The sequence below is a fragment of the Conger conger genome, chromosome 6, assembly GCF_963514075.1.
Source record: "Conger conger chromosome 6, fConCon1.1, whole genome shotgun sequence".
In the NCBI taxonomy this organism is placed as follows: domain Eukaryota; kingdom Metazoa; phylum Chordata; class Actinopteri; order Anguilliformes; family Congridae; genus Conger; species Conger conger.
In genome coordinates, this window is record NC_083765.1 from 19,018,247 (window position 1) to 19,038,254 (window position 20,008).

General features: G+C 41.0%; 1 protein-coding gene across 1 annotated transcript in view; it reads left to right on the forward strand.

The window, feature by feature from the left end:
- The first annotated feature begins 3,267 nt into the window (after nucleotides 1-3,267).
- Nucleotides 3,268-20,008, forward strand: part of bnc1 (basonuclin zinc finger protein 1) — a 34,225-nt gene continuing 17,484 nt past the window's right edge. The window contains exon 1 of the mRNA XM_061245640.1: nucleotides 3,268-3,352. Coding sequence (XP_061101624.1) covers nucleotides 3,344-3,352 — 9 coding nt within the window. The 5' untranslated portion in view covers nucleotides 3,268-3,343. The remainder of the gene's footprint in view (nucleotides 3,353-20,008) is intronic.

Below are 20,008 nucleotides of genomic sequence, written 5' to 3' on the forward strand. Positions count from 1 at the left end.
AAGTGGGACTTCCTCAGCGTTCCGTGGGGCCACGAAGGCCGGAAGCGTTGTGTGTGGCAGCGTTGCGGAGACGGGCCACTCAACACTCAACACTTTGTGTGACATGTGGATTCCCTCTAAGTCTCACCACCCATGGGAGCCCGAGAGAGCCCAGAGGGAGAGCTGACAGGGAGGCATCTGTAATTAATGTGCTGTGCAAGCAAAAAAAACCCTCCCGACCAGACTTTCTTCAGGATGTGTTTACCTGATGGCTGTCGCATATGTACCCAATGAGTCGTAATGCAATTTATTACGCGAAGATGACAGTACAGGCTGCCGGTTTTTGGGCGGTTTGTTTATTAAGAGTGTGAGACTTCATCTACAGTACACTGCAACAGCCCATTTTTACAACTATTTTGAGTTATAATGGAAAACAATCAAAGTAAAACACACTCTATGAGATGTCAAAACATCAGTTCATCCAGCTGGACCGTCAGTACTAAATCAGTGTGCGTTAATAATGTTTCCTTTTGAATGCTAAGTTGTTCAGATAACAGGGTTTCAGACATACCCATTAAACACAAAGACAGAAGATCTAAGGATCTGACAGCGCCTCAGATAAAGTCCAAATATTTCCTCCCTGTCAGTTCCTTTAACCATTTTTTTGGCGTTATGGGCACTGCTTCTTCAGGCCACCGTCTCTGTCGGGGCGGGCGGCGGGGCAGTGCATGTGTTCGGTGTCATCTGACTTTCAGGCTGGCTGCTGATCTCCTCTGATGTACAGTGCATGACACGCCAGTGAAAACACATCTTTAATCAGGCCGACGAGGACTGTGGAGTGTGGCCCCGCCAAAGGGCCGGGGGGAGGCAACAAAAGGCAGCTGTGCGTTCGGCAGTCAGGTGGAATGAGGGGATTGGAATCAAGTGGAAGTGGAACAGAAGGGCATCTGAGCAAAGCCGGAGATATTTGCATGCCTCTGCTCCAAAAGCCCCCAATTACCGTTTCAGTCTCACCGGCTGCAGACTCCTCCACAGCTTAAGCCCACAGTGGTATTATTGAGCCAAAGCATTAACACGCACCTAATCTGGGGATTATGCCACTGCGTTATTCAAATGGCAAACTGGTCGGATTGGCATTTGACAAGACAACCTCATGGATCAATGACAGCTGTGGTTTCACTGTACCATGAACGATTAGCATGTGTTTGACAATGTGGTCAATGTGCATCTGATCTTAATCATGCCAACATTAACATCCACAATATCAGATGTGCATTATCAATTGTTTTATGAGTGAAACCAAAATTGGTTCAAAGTATCAAAACCACTATTGCCAATTGCTTGTGTTTATTTTACTTCACACAAATTGGAAATCCAGTAAATTCTTAGTGGTTGATATATTTTTAACATAAAATGGAAATCAAACATTAAACCTGAAAGCCAGACAAACAGGTTATAGTACTTAGAAGTATTGTTCTTGTACTTATACAGAATCGCATGCATTTGTTTTATACATATTTTTGTGTTCGATATGTGTGCCTGATAGTGTGTGGGTGCGTGCATATTGAATATTGTCTGTTCCCCAGCAACATATGTCTGAGAGTATTTTTGTGTTCTATAAAAGCAAGCTTTTTTGTCAGCTTATTTGCTTTTTTTGTCTGCCTAGACTGGGCACCAAGATGAAGAAATGAGGGGAAATTAACAACAGTACACTCAGACGCAGCCAACAGGCCTGTGTAGCAAGAGGCGCCCAAGGGGAAGAAATCACCACAAGGGGAGTTCAGGCAGGAACTATGCACAGAAATTACAGTGTGTATGGCTGAGGAATCAATACTGTCACTGAAAAATGGCAAGTGTATAAGACCTAACAGCACCTCAGAAATGTTGGCTTTGTGAGCCCGTGTAATTGTGTGAGTGGGTGTGTGTGTGCACGGGGCGGGGGGATAAAGTGCACTTAAATACAGTCTGAAAACTATCTTAAGCCTCAACAAAGCTTTTTTTAATTACACAGCGAGTTATTAAAGGTGTAAAGGTGTCCCTCAGGATCACAGAGAAGCAACATAACCATTAAGTACAGAAAAGAGAAACTGGACCACAGGAAGTCATGTTAAATGAAGCCATAACAGACATCGTCCTGTAAGTCTCACAATCTGAAGCCGTGTAGAATACACTGAGTAGCGTAAACCTTTGTACTGTATCATAAGCTAAACACAAACTTATCTGGAAGTACAGTGCTATTATGAATAGAGACCATGTTTAAGAAAATGATAATTCTCATCTCCCAGTAGCTATGTGTAGCTGATATCCCACTAATGACGTCATGCAGACCAGAGTGCACATGAGGATGGTGTCATCTTCTCAGAATTTATTCAGCTGTCTGCCTCTTACACCAACATCTTGAGCTCGTAAATGTAAAAACACAGGCTGTAGCAAATCTGTTGCCAAGGAAGACTTCACACTCAACATGGTCAATAAACAGGTTCAGCAGTGTGATACTGTAAATCACAGTTTAATTTGCTCCTTTACCATGACCAACCAACCAGGCAGGTTTTTTTTTACATTCCTCAAATATAGCAGTGTTCAGTCAATGACTCTTTTGCATTTTATGGTAACTACAAATAATGAAAGGCTCCGTTACTGGCTCCTGCTGAAATGGAGCATGAAACATAGATCATAGACTCATAATAAATGGTGGTTCAATAAAGTACATTAATTCAAAACAAAGTTGACTTATTTTACCAATTTGTCCACAACTGAGTAACCTGCAAGTTGTAGCAAATCCACACACAAATCCACTTGTAGAATTGGCTATCAGCCTTCAAATCCTGATAAACTAATTCTAGAGTACTGCTATTATGAACAGCAGTTTAAAAATAACCCTGTTCAATTCCATTAGCAAATTTTTTTATCAATACAGAATTTTAAGATTATGATGAGAATGCATTGCATCATTTTCCTTTAAAGGTATTTGCTATAGAGTACAGCATAGGATATCAAGTTCGTTGTTGTCACGCGCAATTTGTCACCTAGACTGTGAGGTGAGGCGCTGCTTGTCGCTCAACGAATCACCGCTAGACCTTAATGAGTTCACAGGTGTAGCTGAGCCCTCTGGAGACGTGGCCTTCTAAAAAAAGGCGCTTTTTATGAGTAGTGACAATTACGGGGCGACTGACCTGTCGTCACATCTAAGTTTATCGAAGGCTGAAATTTGGATTACTGGGTCCTTGCATACCTCGTATACAGTGTTGTTATTGAGCATCTTTCAGAAAGTGTCACGCAGTACAGCGCAAAACATGCATATCGGAGTTTACTTTTCTACTCATACGACCTTGTCATAAAAGTAGAACACTGAAGACGAGGGAAAATGGCGTCGGTAAGAAACTAATATTTGTTTCAATGTATGTGTAATATACCGGTTTATTCTTAGACAGACAATGTTGTAATCTGACAGCTAAATCTACACATTTATTCATCTTATATTTAGCACTGCTGTTTTTGGTTTTCAAACTAACCATGTCACTTGACTGTCAAATAGCCGACCGTATAACTACAATTCAATCACATTTTCATCCTCATAATTAGGGTTAATTATGCGAGGCCTACATATTGCAATAGCTTGTGCTTCGACGATGCGAACCCAACCTAATGCAGTAATGAACCTGCTGTATAAAATCTACAAAATTAGCACCGCACTGCTGGCCTTTCCACACGCACCACAACTGTGGTGTTGGGATTCAATGCGAATTGCATTTGGAAAATAAATAGAATTAAAAATACATACATTTAAATGCAGGTAATAATAGATTTTTTTTTTCTTGTTTATAGTTGTATTCATTCTCATCTTCCCTCCTCTTTAATGGGAGAATCGGGTGGCAATATGCGATGTTCAATTGCGTAGAGATTTGAGTTGAATATTTTTCCGACTATGGTTGTGTGTTTGTGGCTTGAACTCAAATACCAGGTAAGCAGTTTCAACTTTTGTGGTCCGTGAATTATGTCACATTTCGTCTTGAATGATGGCATGATGATATCCCATGATGACATCCCGACTGTTTTTTTGTTTGTTTGTTTAAATTGGAAGTACCACTTCAAGGTGGGACACATGTTGTGCGGTTATCTGTACCTTCAAGCTTTCAAACAGTGATCATAATTTGGTTTGTGCGCTATTTAATCGATCTGTCTAACTGTGAACAGGATACATAAAATGTGGATACCTATGGAGCATGGTGAAATTGCTGCTCATTGAACTAGGAAGAAAGCAAAATGATGATTCAAATAAACAGTACAGCAAAAGATTCACACTGAGTTACGATTTGGATATGTTATCTAGCAGTTGCTATGCAAAATTTATGTTTTAATTATGATGGGAAATTAATTTGTTTGTGTTTTACTGCTACCATATCCCTTTCTTTCTTTCTTTTGGGTGTTTTTTTAATCTAGCAGTGTGATGGACCATCAACAAGATATGTTTCAGGCGTTTCCCTAACTGTAGATAATGGATTAAAAAGATTAAAGCCATGGTTATTGAAGCACTTAAAAGTATTTTTTGATGACTACCAGACCATTTTTCAAGAATAAAATATTAGGCCTAATCTTGCATACTGCTGATTGTCACAGGTCTACTGTGATAAAAAGATTAATGGTGATTTTATTGGGTCTGATTACTGAAATACATACATATTGCATATTGATAGAGAGGCTTGGCTGTATATCTGTTTATTAACCCATAGGTACTTTTAAAAACTGTACTATTTTTAAGGCTAGACCAAAAAGGGTAGGGGAGAGGGAAATGGCCAGTGTGAAGAGATATCACAAAAAAAACTGGGGCGTGGCAGGCTATCATCATAACTGTTAAAGTTAAACAAACAGGCCTAAAGAACGGGGACAGACATTCTAAACGTACCTTTTATCACCCAAATTAAAGCACAAGTGATAACTAACATAGACCAGTTGTAGTTAGTATACAGTGCATTGCCTCAGCTGCACCAAAAATGAATATTTTCAATGAATTTCATAAATTTGTTTGCTTAATATACAAAATTAGATGAACAATTAAATTTATTCATCCTAGAAGATTTTGCCTGGAAATTTACAATTAACAACAGAGACTGGTAACATAGACAGTTACTCTTTAGGCATTGGTGAGTTAACTGAGTTTACGAATGATAATGGATGTTATTGGAAAATATACCTTCATGCACCAGGGTTCTGCAGATATTCAGACATAATATACATATAAGGATTTTTGCCTGAACATGGCAGTACCCCCAACTTTTATATTTTAATATGAAGTTTATTGATAGGGTTTTAGAAATACATCATGTTAAATTTGTACCAGTTGGTCATTAAATATCATTTATACACTGTCCGTCTGAGTCATATGATTAAACTGAATTGGTTCCAAAAGAAATCCACTTCCTTTGTGTTTGTGTCCTGTTAATTTCTACTTCCCTAAATGCTAGTGGAAAAACACACTGCATTTCAGGAGACAGAGTGAATATTTTAGCATCAACAAAGGCATTAGTGGTGTCAAAGTAGTTAATGCTGCTGGGCTTTTAGAGCGCACATCTGGCAGGATCAGTGGGCGTAGCCAGTGGCAGCTCCCTTCTCCGTACCAGTCTCTACAAGGGAGCTGTCGCACTAGTGATTTATACTTTCCTAATGTCACGGGATAGCAATGTTGAAACTGTGGCATAAACACCAAATACCTAAAAAGTTTAGAGATTAAGGTTCAGTGTCTAGGGAGGATCATTCCTGGTCTCATTCCACCGCACACACAACTCCCCTCAGCCCTGAGAGGGAGATATCCAAAATCAAGCTGTGCCTAGCCCTTACAGACACAAAAGCCCAATCATTACTGAATGCTTGGAGCAACCTGCACATTGCGTTTCCTTGCCAGTGTTCTTTCCCTGTCCTCTTCAGATAATTGTTCCTGCCTCGGAACCACTCTTACCAGTAATTTTATGCTACGTTTATAGTGTGAAATGTATTCAAACCATTCAGGAATAAAAGGATATCCGACCTGAAGTGAATAGCCCTGAACAGCCTGTGATAAAATGTGCTGAGAGATTCTACATGATTATGGTATTACTAAATGAGTTGAACATCGTGCATGTACACTTGAATATTTCTACATGAATATTACTTTAAAAAAATGTTGTTTTTTGTTCTACATATGTAGACAAAGTTGCCTCATTTTGTGAGGTATAGGTATTAGCCTTTCCTCAATTGCCTTGTACATTTAGAAAGACGATTTGCACAGCCAATAATTTTGTAGTACTGAATTAGCGATAAGATCATTTTCCTGATAACTCCCCCCTCCCCCACTTTAAACACAGGGGTAATTGAGCATTCTGTTTTGGAGGGAAACCAAAGGCTGTGAGTCCACCAAGGATCCCCAGCCTCGCGCAGATCTACCACTCTCTCGGCTCCTGAAACATTAATGTAGCAACTGGATTACAGGCCATCATAGGCATTGCACCAGAGTGTATTGATTTTCCTTCTGCTCTCCAAAAAAGCAAAGAAAGGTAGTCTCTTATGACTCAGAGATGCTGTGCTTCTGTTTTATTAGGAGACTTTTTCTTGCTCATGTTTGCTCACCATTCCTAGTTAATTTCTTCAGAGAATTTGGAGAATAATACAGCACAGATAACCCTAGGTATCACTATATTCCTATCAATCAGCGCAATTCCCATTGACTAGTGAATGCATTGTACACTGAGCAGTGTGTCAGTTTCAGGGGTGAAATATTTTAGGATCCCTGCTTGACAACAAACTAAATGGTGTCTAAATTACAGGATAAGTCTAACTACTGATTTTATTACGCAAACTAAATTGCAGCAATACATTTGCCACCAGAATATAGTCTGTATTTATGGACAATGACAATATGCAGAGTGCTTTTAACTAATACTAACTGAGAGTCCAATATTGCATTACCCTCTGTAAAGAGTATTGGAGTGGTTGAGTGAATATTGTATCCGTTCTAGATACATATTTCACCTGTACATTTACCTCCTTAGCAGTCAATCAGTTTTGCTTTAAACTTTTTAAAACACCAAGCCACTAAATGGACAGAACCTTTTTTTTTAAGTATACACCTCACTAAGTGGGTGTAGACAATTTGCTTCTGTTTATGCTTAAAATGTTTTTATTTTTTAGTAATTTTTGTAATAAAGAAAATATTTTACATCCCAAATTGTCTTTTCATTCTATATTTTGTATTTTTATTGTTAAAATATGTTGGAATGGCCTTGATCAATTTGTAATTTTTGCCATGAGTCATGGAGCCAGGTCCCCTTGGCTTTGAGGGTGGGAATCTGCAGAGTTAAGAGTTAAACAAGTTCAGTCATGTGGAGTAGTCGCATAGCTCTTCACAAAGTGTACCTTTTCTCTTCTGTCACATCAGTGCTATGACATTATTTGTTTGATGCTAACAAAATCCTGATAATGAAAATAATAAACTCCATTTAAAAACAGCCAGTGCAAGGTCCAGATTGATTATATGTGTTTTTACACACAACCTTTTCATGTGAGGTTGAAAGAGCTTTTTAATTAGTGTTTTTTCACAGTGCTCACCTTTCACTCTGAAATGAGAAAGTCTAGACAAGTTAAATATCAGGAAGTTGTGTTTGTTGAAAGGGAAGGTGATCCTTTGTGACCACTGGAAATATATGTTTTGCTCTTCAAGGCAACAGATGGTGCTGAGGAGGACGGCCCTTTGTGGGGAATCCCCTCATTTAAAGGTCCCATAATGCACTGTGTAGAAGGATCCTGCTCAACAACAGTTACTGTACATTTTCATTACGGATGGTTGGCAGTTAAAATGGACTGTGAACTCTGGCACATTTTAAACCCCTCCAATACCTTTCAGTATTTACAGTTTTAAAAAAATGTGTCCCTAGCTAACACATTTTTCAGTCTGCCTGCTCACAATATAGTTCATAGAGGATCACAGCAAGTGAATTGTGAGCGATTATAGAGTACTGGAATGACTGCAGTTGCCCTCCGTCTGCAAACCGTAGCCTAATAAATGCCATGTAAAGCAATGTGCTTTTGATGAGAGGAGCACCAGGGAGAGATAATGGGCCAAGTGGTATTGATGATGTGCTGTGGGCCAGATTACAGCCGGCCTGGCTCTCGTTACAGCGACAGTGAACAGACTGCTCTCTGGAGCTGTGCTGGCCGTGCCAGTGTCAGGTACGCAGCATAAAAACTGATAAGAGAAAGACGTTTATCATTCCAATAAACGCTCGGCTCGGCACGAAAGCGCCTCGCTTTTTATTTCATTTAACATTCCTTCTGCCTCTCGGAGAAGTGGTCGCATGCCGCGCTGCATCTCCTCCTTGGCGGGCGTGTTTGTATTTGCTTTCCGGGAGCCGCAAATGCAATTGCGTATCTGTTCAGGTAATGTAGTCATCTCCCACACCACTCAACAGAAACTGTCACACACAAAAAACCTCTTCTACGAACACTTCACATTTTCTGCGAGAAGACACCAGTCATAAAACTCTGAAGTGACTGTTTGAAATCTAGCCTCATATGTGTATATATTTTTTTGTAATAATATTCCTTGTTTGAAAGTTATATCAAAGGTAAATTGCGGCAGATACGGAGTTACTTACTGTAATGTTACTTCATTCAGCCATTTTTTGGTTAAATGGTTATATTACTGTTACATTATTCTATTCTTTTGATTGTCATCTATCTAAGCACTCTAATGTGCAGCACTTGAGAATACTTCTCATTTATGGCTTTTCTGAGTGCTGTTAGAGACAGGATAACCAGGCTGGAGAGTCAGAGCCAGAGAGGCGCTCAATTCCCTTATCAAAGTATAGGAAAGAAGGAAAAATTGGCAGGACAACAGAACACAATGTATTTTATGTTTTGAGTTTGAGAAACAAGTAAAGGGTGAAGAATTTCATCTGGTTTATGCGCTATAACACAGTCCAGAGAGAGAGCCCGAGACAGGCCCTGAGAACTTGGCAGTGTTCATGTGGCATATTCCAGGAGTGTGGGAGTCAACATGAGCCTATCTGCACAAGTCACTATTTTTTTCAGCTTGATAAAATTTGAGAGCTCTTGGCACACAGCGTATCACCTCGGAGCCAACTGAGTGCGGTAACACACTCATTTTAATGCATCTGTACATGAAGGCACAACCAAAGATGGGTATTCACAGTGACAATTTCATTAGTCTTCCGATTCCGCTAAATGAAATGTAAATGTCTCGCAAGGCATGTTTAATATAGTTATATCAGTGTGCATTGTACAATGTAAATTAGTTAATTAGGTGTGATTCATCAGGTCTTTTGAGACATTTTTTCAAAGAAGGCATTGTCTCATCTGGAACCACACTGTCTATTTTCTTCAGAGACACAAATAGAGGCAATCATCTTACTTGCTAAAAAAGCCTCTTAATGGTTTGCACAACACTGATAAACAGTAATGTTACAGTGCTATTCAAATACCACTTTGCACATACTATCAGCAAAAAAGATCAGGGAATTCTTGGAAATGCAGCCACTTAATAGCTAATTAGATGCTTTATGTGAACAGATAGGCTATCCTAATGACTGATGGAAAAATATGAGAAGGTGGCGGCCTGCAAGTAATTTTGTAAAAATGTTGTTGTTTGTATTTAAAAACCCAAGTAGAAGAACCTCTTTAAGACAGTTGTGACAGTTTCCTTACAGTTGCTTCTAAAGGGTTAAACTGTACAGGAGGAGGAGTGCTTTTGTATGTCTCCATAGACACGGGCAGTGCCTAAGACTAAAGTCAGAAAGCCACATTCGTTTGATGAGTTTAAATGCTGATTGATGTAACTGGCTTTTTGTGGCCCTGTGGCAAAGGTGGAACAGGTGTGACTCTGCCACTGAACAGAGCTCAGACAAGCTGCATCACAGCACAATGAGATCATTGTGTAACATCAACATTCTTGCAGAGAAGCCTCAGACTTTTTCAGGCAGCATTGCTAAAGGTAGCCATCTGTGAGCTGGAGCCCAGGTGAGGAGGATTTCAGAACAAGATTTACTGTACAAAAGGATGTGTGCATGTAAGTTATAGGTGCTCACTCACATAAAGACGAGAGAAAGGGCCTGGAGTTTTTGGCTAAACCGATTTTTTTTTTTCCCCAATTGTTCAGAAATAGATTTGTGAATAGCTGCTGACCAGCTGTCAGTGTCTCTGAGAATCTTGTGCGTTTCGATCAACAATGGCGGAGGCATTTTCTTTTATTGCTTGCTTTTTGTCCATAGACACGTGGATGGATTTCTATTTCTGTCACAAAATGTTTTCCCACCAAAACCTACGAACGGCTTCAAATACTTCTCTGTTCAGTTCCGCTTTGATTGGACTGAGATCTCGCTCCAACTTTTATGGAGTGACACTGTGCTGAAATGAAAAGACACTCGTTTATTTCCCTTAACCCCCCCCCCCCCCATACCCTCCCCCTCCATTTGTCCAGGACACTGTCTGGTGGCAGGGGCTGTGGAGTGAGGAAAGCAGAAAGCGACAGAGATGTGTATTTTGTTTTGCGAAGGGGCTGGTTGTCTGGACGAGGTCCCTTGGCTGTTTTATAGCTTAACCAGCCTTGACTTGCAGTGCGGTGACACGCATCTGCTGACTCGGAGGATCAGTGTGTTAAGCTCGGGGCTGACTGGTGGGCCATGCTTGAAAGACTTTTGGCATGTGCTGGTGCCTGCATTTTTCACCCTTGACTGAAAGCATATGCTTCACACAATTGAGACAGTGTTAGCGTGTGGGTGCCGGCCTGGCCTCCTGCACATCTGGCAGCGCTCGGCCCTCCTTCCAGGTGAATCATCCCCCCCCCCCCCGCCCCCCGGGAGGGTGGCTCGCAGCACTGTGGCATCTGCAGAGTGGCAGGAAGTGTCTGAATCTGTCTCAGAGTGATTTTTATCTCCACATGCTTTTCCAATTTCATCAGCCCACCCCGACAACCCCCACCCAGCCCCTCTACCGCCCCCCCCCCCCCCCCCATGCTTCACTCCGGGCGACGTGGGTAAGTCAGCCATGGATGAAGGGGTGGCTTGATTGATAAAAAAAATCCTCTGTGACCCTTAAATGGGGGATGTCATGGACAAGCTGTGTAATTGTGTCCCAGTGCATGGGCAGGAACCCGAAATGCACTGTGCACTGTGCTGCACGTCAGCCTGATTGTGTGTGACACAAACAGATGTGCGCTATACCTAAACATGTCAGCGGCAAAACCACTCTCCTTATGGAGTTACCCTAGTTAGATCATTAAAAGTGAAAAGACAACAAAGGGAAACATCTTGTCGTGATGGGTGTTTACAAATCCCTGCAGGATACTTTTTAGTTGCGTCGTCGCGTCATGGGCTGCCTGGAATGAAATTGTGGTGTATTGTTCATATGTGTTTAGTTATGTTTCTGAGAATAAGTAGAAAAATATATCGCCTGAACACATTTGTTTCTCTACATGATTTTTTCTGGTTTGCTTGAGAAGTGAGTGTAAAACAGCACGCATGAGGGCTGGAGGTTTTGATAAATAATGGAATATAATAGTTTTTTTCTGGTCTGTAAGTAAGGTTTTAGGTTTCATCATTAGGCGATGTGGAAACCAGCAGAGACTGTGCTCAGGCCCTCTTTCAAAGGAATGCTTCTCAAGGCTCACATTTCACTTAAGAGGCAAAAATAAAAACAACTCACCCCAGCGGTCAAACCTCATATTTTGTGTCAGAACACGCACGAATGTCGCACTTGTTTTGTTTAAATATTGAACAGCCATCTCACAACGAATGGTTTGCTAGGTTAACAAAGGCACAAGTCTGATTTGAAGGGAGTTTCAGACAGGCCGTACAGTGGGACTAGCCTGGAGAGGGGCTGTGATTGGCAGGGTATGATATTCGTGTGCTGCCGTGGCGGGCGGATTTCCCCCCGAGGTGTCCTGGCAGAGGAGGGGGTCTCTCCTGTGACCCTGTTTCCGCCCCCTCTCAGGCTGGTGGGGGAGGTAGCGCTCCCATCAGTCTAGAACAGTCTCTCACAGGAGGAGACGTATCCTTGACGAAAAAGTGGTAATTGCTGTCTCTACGCAGGTTGCACATGCAGTCTAGATTTTCCCTTTTTTAAAGAAAACATTAATTATGTTTTCAAATTCATGGTTGAAAAAAAGCTTGCACTGCAGAATACACCAGGCTGTCTACAGCATTTTACTGTGATTGAAGCAATTGGTTTGTGTCTGCTGAGATGTGGGCTACTACAACATTGATATTGTTATATACTTATAATCAAGTACAGCATTTAAGTATTTTGAGATCCCTCAAAATGGATAATATATTGTCGTTTATCACCATATTCATATTGATAGTGAAGGGTTTAAGTCAAATGGAAAATATTACCATATTTAACTGAGCCTAAATAGGCCAATATATGATTGTTTTAGGAAAATGGCTAAAATATGTTGTATATGAAACCGATGTAGGCCACAAAATGAGTTGCTTTGTAGCCCTGCTGTATAACGGGAAGAGCATTTCTTATCTTCAGACGCATGCAGGGCTTGGGGTCCTGGCCCAGCCTGTGCCGGGGCACTGCGTCAGGGCGGTGCTGAGTGGACCTGTCGTCCGGCGGCGTTGGTCCACACGCAGGCCACCTGAGCCTAGCACGAGGCAGAGTGGGGCAAGCCTGCACGCCCCAACACACCCCGGCCTGGGGCTCTGCCTCTCTCTCACCGCTCTGCTAACGGTGGCCCAGATCAGGAGATAACACTGAAGACATACACCCCAACCCTGCCATTACATTCAGCTAAAAATATAATGCATATGTCTCTCTTTTTCACATATTTGATTGTTGCTAGGGTTTTTCCCTTAATGTACATTCTGAACATCTGTTGCGATTATTGCTGTGTGGGAGGAGCAGGGTTAAAGGGGTAAATGTGTGATGAGTGGAGAGACATTTGTTTCCTTATTCTTTAAATACAAAAAGAAGGCAGGATTGTTGCCTTTGCCTTTTCACTTGGACTGATGGGTAATTGGTGCCCCGTGGGCTGGTTTTTGGGTGGAGAGGGGAGCAGGGCTGGATGGGGTCGGGGGTGGGCGGCACAACCCGAGGAGAGGAACAGCCTGCCCTCGGAACACCAGTCAGAAGGTTCCAGACCAGAACATTTTATTTTTCTCTCTCTAAATGAGAGCGAAACAACATGAAGGCACGCACACGTGAAAACAATCACCCGAGTTTCCCCGCTCCACTGTTATTGATTCACTTATTCCCCAAAGAAAAGTTGTGCTCTCACAACACCTGGGTTTGACACCAACTGGTGTGAGGTCAGGATATGTCACTGCAATCCATGCCTGCTGAAAGGGCTTTCAATATGCCTCACCGTCCAGCTCCACAGCTCCTGCCAGCAGGTCAGGGCAATGTCCAGACAACAAGATGGACAAGGAGTTCGCCATTATGGCTTGTTTTCATTTCTTTCGCGATATAAGTATACATACTGTAATGATTAAACAGTCACAAGTTGAAGTCGTATGCATGTGGTATTATTGCTCAACCAAATAGCCAAGAAATAAATTCCATTTGTGTTTGACTGGTAAAATCCCATTGCTAATCAATGGCAGTGTGGCACAAATTCATCTTTTCAATTAAAATGCTGCTAGTTTCTTAGTGCAGTGTAAATCATATTCATTTACCATTCAGATCTTACCTGGCTCATTCACTGTACTGCAGTCCCTTGGAGTTGTCCACGGTGAAAGTGAGCATATAACCTGAAGAATAAGTCACTCTTGTTAATTGCGTCTGAGCTGAGGGAAAACTCCTGAAGGGGCACATGCCTCGTTTCATGTGCTGACATAGTGTTTAGAACTCGCTTTTCAATTAAATTAACTCCAATTAAATGATCACACTTTCTCTGGGCGCTATTCACTATGAGCAAGTAATTCGTATGTGAGACTTGGGACGAGGACTATAATCATTGAGGCCCTTGCTCCATAATTGGACGCTTTAATAGTGTCTTACGACCTGAAATGAACACATCATCACTGAAGGCTGCTGATACTACAGAGAAATATTTATGAGGACTGAGAAATATGTAGTGTTGTTGCATGACTTCTTCACTGGAAGTGAAAGACTAAGCACCACAGTGATTACACTGTATGCTCTCCATTTGTTTTTTCTTTTGCCAGGAGGGACAGAGATGATTAGAGAAGTTACTTCATATGCCTCTGCAAAGCAGCTATTTATTTATTTTAGGGATTACCCAGTGATTTCCCAATTTTGAATTTATGGTACAATTTATACATACAGTAATGCTCTCCAAACAATGTCCATTACAGTATTTGTTGTTGTTTGAAGCTGCGGTTTTAGGTCATTCTTTTTCAGAAACCTGCTTCAAGCTTTTTATGATTTGTGCTGGAGGTGACAGGTTTTAGAGTCTTTCCCACCTGCAGAAATATAGCCTTGTGTTGGCTTCAACATCGCTGCTCTTAACAGGCATGCATTCCATTCAAATCTGTCATACCTAACCCTTACTTATTAAGTATCTGCCTGACAGATTATCTGTCTTTAATATCCGTGAAACATTAAGGGCTTGTTCACATCCCGAATATTGTCCTTTATCATTTAAATCCCATGTGAAAAAGTAGTAGCTACACTCAGTATACTCTATATCCATTTAATATACTTCAAGCTTTCTGAAGTGTAAAATGGTATACGTAAGGTATGCTTCAGTATGCTTGCCATTACTTTCACATGGGATGTAATTTTCACAGATGAAGCAAGCCTGTTCTCATGAATACGAGTCAGACCTAGTGTGTAGGAGTGTGGCTTGGAACGCTTCTTGGTATTTGTCATTGGACATGAGTCAGTGGGACAGATGTAGGCAGGTACAGGGGGCCGCTGGCCTGCTGGAGAGTTTGGAGCTCATGGGAAGGCAGTGTGTGGGAGGGGGGATTCCTGGCCTCAGTGCCACGTTGCTCCTGGTGCGTCTGTGTGTCAGCGCAAAAGGCCACAGGCACGCTGAATCCTCCTTAAACGCTAAGTGTTGTCCCCTGTTGAAAGATCCCAGAAACCTCTCTACCTTTCAAGGCTCCTGGGTCACTCGTTTGTCATCATGACCTCTGACCTGTGCAGGCCAACGGGCCGGCAGGAATGTCAGGGATGTTTACCTTGGGTGAGACTGATGGTGTCCAGGTGGCTTTTTTTCAGTAGTCTGCTGCTATGCAGCGAGGGGTTCTGCCGCTAACCCGTAGAGACCTCTACCAGCAATGTTCGAGTAGAAAAAGGCTAAACCTAATCGCTCTGTGCAGAAAATCACAGCAACGGAGGATGCATGTGTAGAGTAGATATCTAAAGTATTCAGTATTCTCCCTCATTTATATCAAACTACTTTTTATTTTACAAAAAAAAAGAGGTGACAATTCCATGCTGTGTCATGCCAAATGCCTGAAGGAGCCTGGATGATAAAAGTATTTTTTTACAGCTTTTAAATGCCTTATAGCAGTTCTGTAAGGTATTTATTGCTCTTGGTCGACCCTAGCTCCCCTCTGACTCCCCACTCCGGTGAGCGACAGGGTTCAGAATTCTGGTACTGACCTGGGAGAGGCTGATCTTGTCTTTTCCCTAACGTGAAATTCACATTTAGCCTGCTGCAGTACAAACACTGGGTATCGAAAACACTATAACAATACCATCTATCACTGGATATCCATGATGGCTTTCTCTAGTGCTCTTCAGCTGTAAGTTGTGGAAAGTTTTCCATCCCCCCACCTCCTGCACACCATCTAAAGAGGCCATTAAACACTGTTGTAATGCAAACAGTAATTCTAAAGAGACCAAACAGGTGTCAGATATAAAGGGATGTGCTTCTAATGTACCCATTACAGTACATGATGCAAGGGCAGATTATTATAAAAGCATCTCTCCATCTAATGTGGACACGTCTGATCAATACCAGACTAGCAGGATGGAGCGACGGGGAAGGGGAACAGCTTTATTAATCTCTCTTCTCTCTGTTCTCCTGTGACCTGTGCGTCGCACTGTCATCGTAGCGGGGGAAGCCTGACTTGTTAAGAATCTGGGGCAATTATGTGCAGCTTCCTGGGAAGAGGAGAAAAAAGATTAGAGCCTGCTTCTACTGAGCACTGCAAAATAGAATGTTAAGAATTGCTGAGATATATTTAATTCAGCCACAGCAGACGTGTTCAGTGTTGCTCTGCCAACAATATAACCGTAAATGTTGTGGCATCACTCTGTGATGGCCCATGACATGCTAAGAGTAAAGTTTTTGCTTAAATTCAAATTTTGAAAGTTTTGACGGAGAGTGGTTTCCGGAGTGATTCTGCGTGAGGTCTGCCAAGTAGCGATTATTAAATGTAACAAAGGTTTATGATGAAGTCAAGTGTCTGAAAGAAGGCTTCGTTACTGTGTGACTAATGCACTTTCCTCCAGGTATCTCTTGCATGGCACACAAAAAGATCTCAAAACATTCCCATTAAAAATACATGAAATTGACATCCAGGTGGTTTTCATAATAGTTTCACTATTACTCTAGGCACTGTCCAAACTTGTCAGTCATTAAAGTTCTATTCCCGAAGCTAATGACGCTTAAAAGTAGAGTGACAGGGAGTCTTTTAGTGAAGCTTATTGAGCAGATTCGTAATGGAAGAACGGAAGACATAAAGCAATAATGGCAGTCATTTTTAGCTGGAATTCTGGTTTTAGAACTGGAAATCATTTTAACTGTTATTTCATTTCAATCCAGATCTTGATGGTCCTTTTTGAATTTCAAGTGCTTTTGTGTTCACAGTTTTCTTTTACAATGCCTTTTGTAATAAATGTTTAATTAATTATACTAAACATTTTAAATTTGATTATACTAAGTTATTCGTGGATATTATTTATAACCAAAATAGTAGATATACAGTATATAATAATATAAGTGAGAAATGCCCCTCTTTTAAAAGTGTATTTATAAACCTCTATTCAATCCTTTGAATAGAATTATTATGATGATGTATGCTGTACTGTATGTATTACTTAAATTCTTCTATTCTTCAATACTTAGTTCACTTAATTGAAGTTTATATAGTCTGCTGTCTATTTTTTTCCTCATGAAAAGGAATTTAATTCACTATCACCATCAGCATACTTGGTAACTACAATGCACTCTAATGGCAAACAAATGTCTCCAATGTTTCAACAGGCCTGGATTCAGCATAGCATGGCTGTGGTTTTGCTGCATTTGCATTACCTCCAGATACACTTTGGCCTGGCCCGATCTCTGCCAGCTGAGCTTAAATAGATGTGTTTTTGCTTTAAAAAAAATTTTTTGAATGGGATGTTCATTCAGGTATACCTCCTAAATACAAACAGTATGGCAAAAAAGGTATCTGCATTTTTTGTTTTCATAGTTTACTGGGAAAGCCATTTGGATCTGAAAGAGTTCGCAGTTTTGCACACATTCACCTTCCAAATAGCTTGTACCTACCGCTGGTTATGTCTGCATAAGAATATGTATATATTTAAATTATTTAAAGACTTTTGAGCTCTGGTTTACAGTAATGCAACGTTTTTGTGTCTATTATAAGATTGTCATCAAAATGCCTGTCAAGTGCCTTTTAATGGAGATAATGTAATTGTTCTGTTCTAAGGCTCCTTTAATAGCTAGCTTGCAGCATTTTTTTTTTAACTGTTCATTAAATAAGCTTTCTATATACGGTATGATCTGCAGACACACAGTGCAGTTGTATGGTGTATATTGATTCCACTAATTACCAAACATTAAACTCTTCATTTTCTCAAATGAGCCCAAGTCATACAAAACAAACGCATTATTGAACTACTCTCCTAAGCGTGCTGCAGTACGTGTGATTTCCCTGCTGCCAGCTTAGCTAATTAGAGCGAGCAGGAATTCAAGTATCAAAAATCAATAACAAAGATAAACATGATGAGGAACTGTATTACAGCTATAGCATGATTACAATGACTCTGTCATGGCGTATCAGCTGGTATGTAGGAGAAGGAGAAGGCCAGGTGACCTCTGTGGCTGGTGGCCTGGGAGGAATCCAGGGTCAGGTGTGCTTGCGTAAATCAAACAACTAAAAAACTAAACAAAAAAAAAAATGAATTCACCTTTTTTTGATGGTTTTGAGCCAACACAGTACAAGGCATATAGGTTTGAAAGTGGCCAGCGTACCCAGAGTGAAACTAATGTTATCCAGTCTTGTCTGTGTCACTGGCCACACACTCCTTGTTTTTCTCCAGCTAAACAGCTTTGACTCCCAACAATTTATGCTGCCGCTGAGGTGATTCTGAAGAGGACACAGGCTCTTTTTTACCTTTTCTTCTCATGCAATTTGATTCAAAGTGACCTTCTAAAATTGCCCCCCCATTGAATAATGGACTGAAATTGCAGGTAACTCCGACCATTTTGAGGGAAGTCTGGTGCCTAGTGGAGTCCCTCGAGTCAGCTAGCAAGAGTGGGCAGTAATGGGTCCCCTTTTGGCCTTTTTTATTGTCAGTTAAAGTCAGACACATGGCTGTCTTTAAAAAGTAAAAAGAAGCACTAATGCCAGCTGGCCATGTCTGGGCAGGTCTTCGCTGTGCCTCTGCGAGCACATCTATGTTCCGCTAATGGAGGCTGGACTTCTTCCACCATGCCAAATGTTTAGCCGGGCTAGAGAGAGATGTTGCCCAGCAGGTTGACATTGTATTGACTTTCACTTTCAGGAGAGGAGAAACGCAAGCAAAAAGTCCCAAACTCCTACACCTGAGAGCAAAGAGCATCAGTTTAGCACAAATGTGTTTCTTTTTTCCACATGAATATATTCCTTTCCATATGTACTATTATGTTAGTGACAGCATGTTAGAACCAAGGTTTTGTTTAATTATATCTCTATAATGGTCATAAAGAATTTTTACCTACACATTAATGAAAAGTTTTTAATATAATTAAGGAAGTATGGCATGTGCCAGTTGTTAGCTTGGGCTGTGTGAAATAAACTTTCACCCCACTGGTAAAATTAATTTTATATCTGAGCGTAAGATGGCTATAGCGAGCTTGAAAAGGCCAAATAAAATAAGACCATATCTCTTATGGCTCATGAGGCTACAGTGACTCAGTAGATTTTTCTCTGCCTTTCTCTTTGATCCCAACTTATATGAAGTTTCTGACCTCAAAACTATGAGAGACGGAATCATATTTATATAACTGTGGAGTGCCTACTAATACTGCACTTCAGGAAATCAAATGGCAAACATTTCAGTATTTAGCAGGACACCCCCTCATACACTAGTCATGCAGTGATGTATTGTGGTTAGCTAGTTCTTCAACTACTGCCCTAAGGCAAGGAAAAGACTGGTGGCATTGAGTAAGGCATGTGGAAAAACAGCAATTTCACAATTAACAGCATCATCTAAATCCTGTCCGCTCCTTCGGGGTACTTTTACATGCATCCCCTAGGTATAGGATTTCAGAAGCGTTTAAATGGAATTTGGCTTATTTCCTTCATAGAAGTTGTGCTTGTCTTGCCACGCATGGTTGATTGGATGTTATCCAAGTATAGCGTGATATATGGATTAATAAGATAAGAGCTTTCATGTCCTGTATTTATATCTGTATTCCATCTGCTTTGTGTGGAATATAAAAAATGGTTTATTTGTGTTCGCAATTCAGTTGTAAGTACACAGCTGGCTGTTTAATGGCTGCTGGTAATTCTGGAATGCTGTTATCCACCATTTTAATGATTTCTTTGTTTATTTATAAACAGTAGCGGTGTAGTGGCCAATAAAATGTGGTCAAGATTTTGCTGCATGAGAATGCTCTACGATGAGTCTTTCACCTCCTAATAACTGAATCCTAGACTTAGACAAAACATGCCTGTTAAAACTTGCATTGTAATTTGTGGATTAACAGCCGCACCTAAGGGGTTACATCACAATTAAAGTGTTTTGTTCTAGCAGCAGATGCACATTTTTTTTTTTGAAGTGACTTTAAAGAACTGTTCCCATTAGCCATGGATTTGAATGCCTCCCACTAAGAACCACAACCTGCCTTTTC